At 42.0% G+C, this 1,859-nt stretch overlaps 1 protein-coding gene across 1 annotated transcript in view; it reads right to left on the reverse strand.

The window, feature by feature from the left end:
• Positions 1–1,819, reverse strand: part of LOC110024307 (transmembrane emp24 domain-containing protein p24beta3-like) — a 43,661-nt gene extending 41,842 nt beyond the window's left edge. Inside the window, exon 1 of the mRNA XM_020724196.1 lies at positions 1,569–1,819. Coding sequence (XP_020579855.1) covers positions 1,569–1,790 — 222 coding nt within the window. The 5' untranslated portion in view covers positions 1,791–1,819. The remainder of the gene's footprint in view (positions 1–1,568) is intronic.
• Between the last annotated feature and the right edge of the window lie 40 nt (positions 1,820–1,859).

A 1,859-nucleotide genomic window follows, 5' to 3' on the forward strand; every position in this document is an offset into this window, starting at 1 on the left:
TATATATATATATATATACGTAAATTAAAAAGTCCTTCCGAAGCGGGCGACGGGAGTTCGATTCCGGCGACCGACAGCTTCTTACGGGCGACCCCCAAACATTTAAAAACTCTCTTTTCCCCCTTTTAAGCGCCGACAGGGAGTCGTTTACTGTGGCCACTTTTCACCGACCTCGATGCATTTGACAATCAGGCCCTGCTAGTACTCAACAATCACAGTCGCGCTAGACCAGGGAGCCGGGGTTCCCCGGCGAGGCTTCTTTGGCGCCAACCCCTCAGGACCCTCAGATGAGTTGGCTTGATCAGCCGACACAAGTTCGGGTTTCAACCGTTTTTCTTTTTTTATGATCTTTTTCTTCTTTACAGACGTTGAGATCCGAAAACCCGTCATAGCCAAAAATTCAGGATCCACCGCGTCTTAGCTTGTATTGTTGGCCATGATATTCCTCAGCAATTTAGGAAAAGTTGGCAACAAAGAACGTAATGTCAATCCTTTGGTCCTATTTATGGGACTCATTGAACACGAAATTCAAATGAAAGTTAATTATTGAATTAATTTTCTCAATTTTGGTGTCATTGATTGTTTAATAGTTTTACTGCACTTATTGTGGTTGTCATTATCAATGAGCAGAAAAACTAGATGAACTAATATATATGCACCAAAGCTGTCAGCATGAATCTCAGAAAGATCAAGCAGCCAAGGGTGTGGTCGAATAATCGAAGCATCTGACTAAAGGAGTATGATCTAAACCAGTTGTCCTATGACCGACCGCTCGATCAAGTCGGCCAACATAATATGCCGGCGGATTCGATCGGTGGACCACACTTACAGTCTCAGCTATCTATAACTCCTTGCAAGGACGTCCGGTTGCAACCAGTTGATGACTGACTTTATCTTGATAGAAGGGATCGTCATGCGACTGGTCACCTCAGTCGATCAAACTCAAACATGTCAGCAGTTGTATTGCACTAAATTGTAACACAAATCTGATATTAAATTAGCACATTAATTGCATTAAAGGTGGTTTTAATAACTGTTACATATTTTTTATAAATGTACAAATAGGTCTACTTTGCCCCCAACTTCTCTATCCAGAATTATCTGACCGCTCTACTCTATCTCTCTCTCTCTTCCTCCTCTCTGGACTCTAACTATCAAGACGTGTCTTACCAAAGGACAATCAAGGATTCAACAGCCTCATTATGTAAATACGGGTGTTTTCAGTGCTATGTATGTTAAAACCAAAAATAGGTAATAAAAAACCTAAGAATGGAACTCCCAAGCTCTACCACCATCGCTCTAACCCATCAGCAGTTCATCCACTCCAAAATCCTCCCACCCTTTTATAAAATAGTAAAAGTCTGTCTCCCGTGGAAAAGAGAATTTCATCGATCAAGTTTAAAACTTCATGCGTTGCAGAGAAAAAAAAGTGCTCTTTATAGACTAATAACGAATTCAAATCCAAATCCGAATCACAAAAATAGAAGCAACCCCTCAAATTTTGAAATTTATCAAACTGAAAAAAAAAACTCTACAAAAACTAATCAGAAAGCAGCAGAAAGGCTTACAATTAAATCGACGCCTGGGTGATCCGAACCCCAGAAAACATCGTGATCGATGGCAACAAAGTTTCCGGAGACTGTATCTCCTTCGAATTGCACGAACTCGTAAACGCACTCCACATCGTGGACGGTCACAGCGATCCCAGAGAGGCGTAAAGGAAGCTGAATGAGGAGCCCTAGCAAGAGCAATGCCGCCGCGGATCCAATCGATGCCTTCCTTATCCCCATCGATGTGGACTGATCTTGAGAATCTTGCTGAAACAGTGGAATTTTTATTCGGTACGTGCACCGCATGAA

The sequence above is a fragment of the Phalaenopsis equestris genome, unplaced genomic scaffold, assembly GCF_001263595.1.
Source record: "Phalaenopsis equestris unplaced genomic scaffold, ASM126359v1 Scaffold000251, whole genome shotgun sequence".
Lineage (NCBI taxonomy): Eukaryota > Viridiplantae > Streptophyta > Magnoliopsida > Asparagales > Orchidaceae > Phalaenopsis > Phalaenopsis equestris.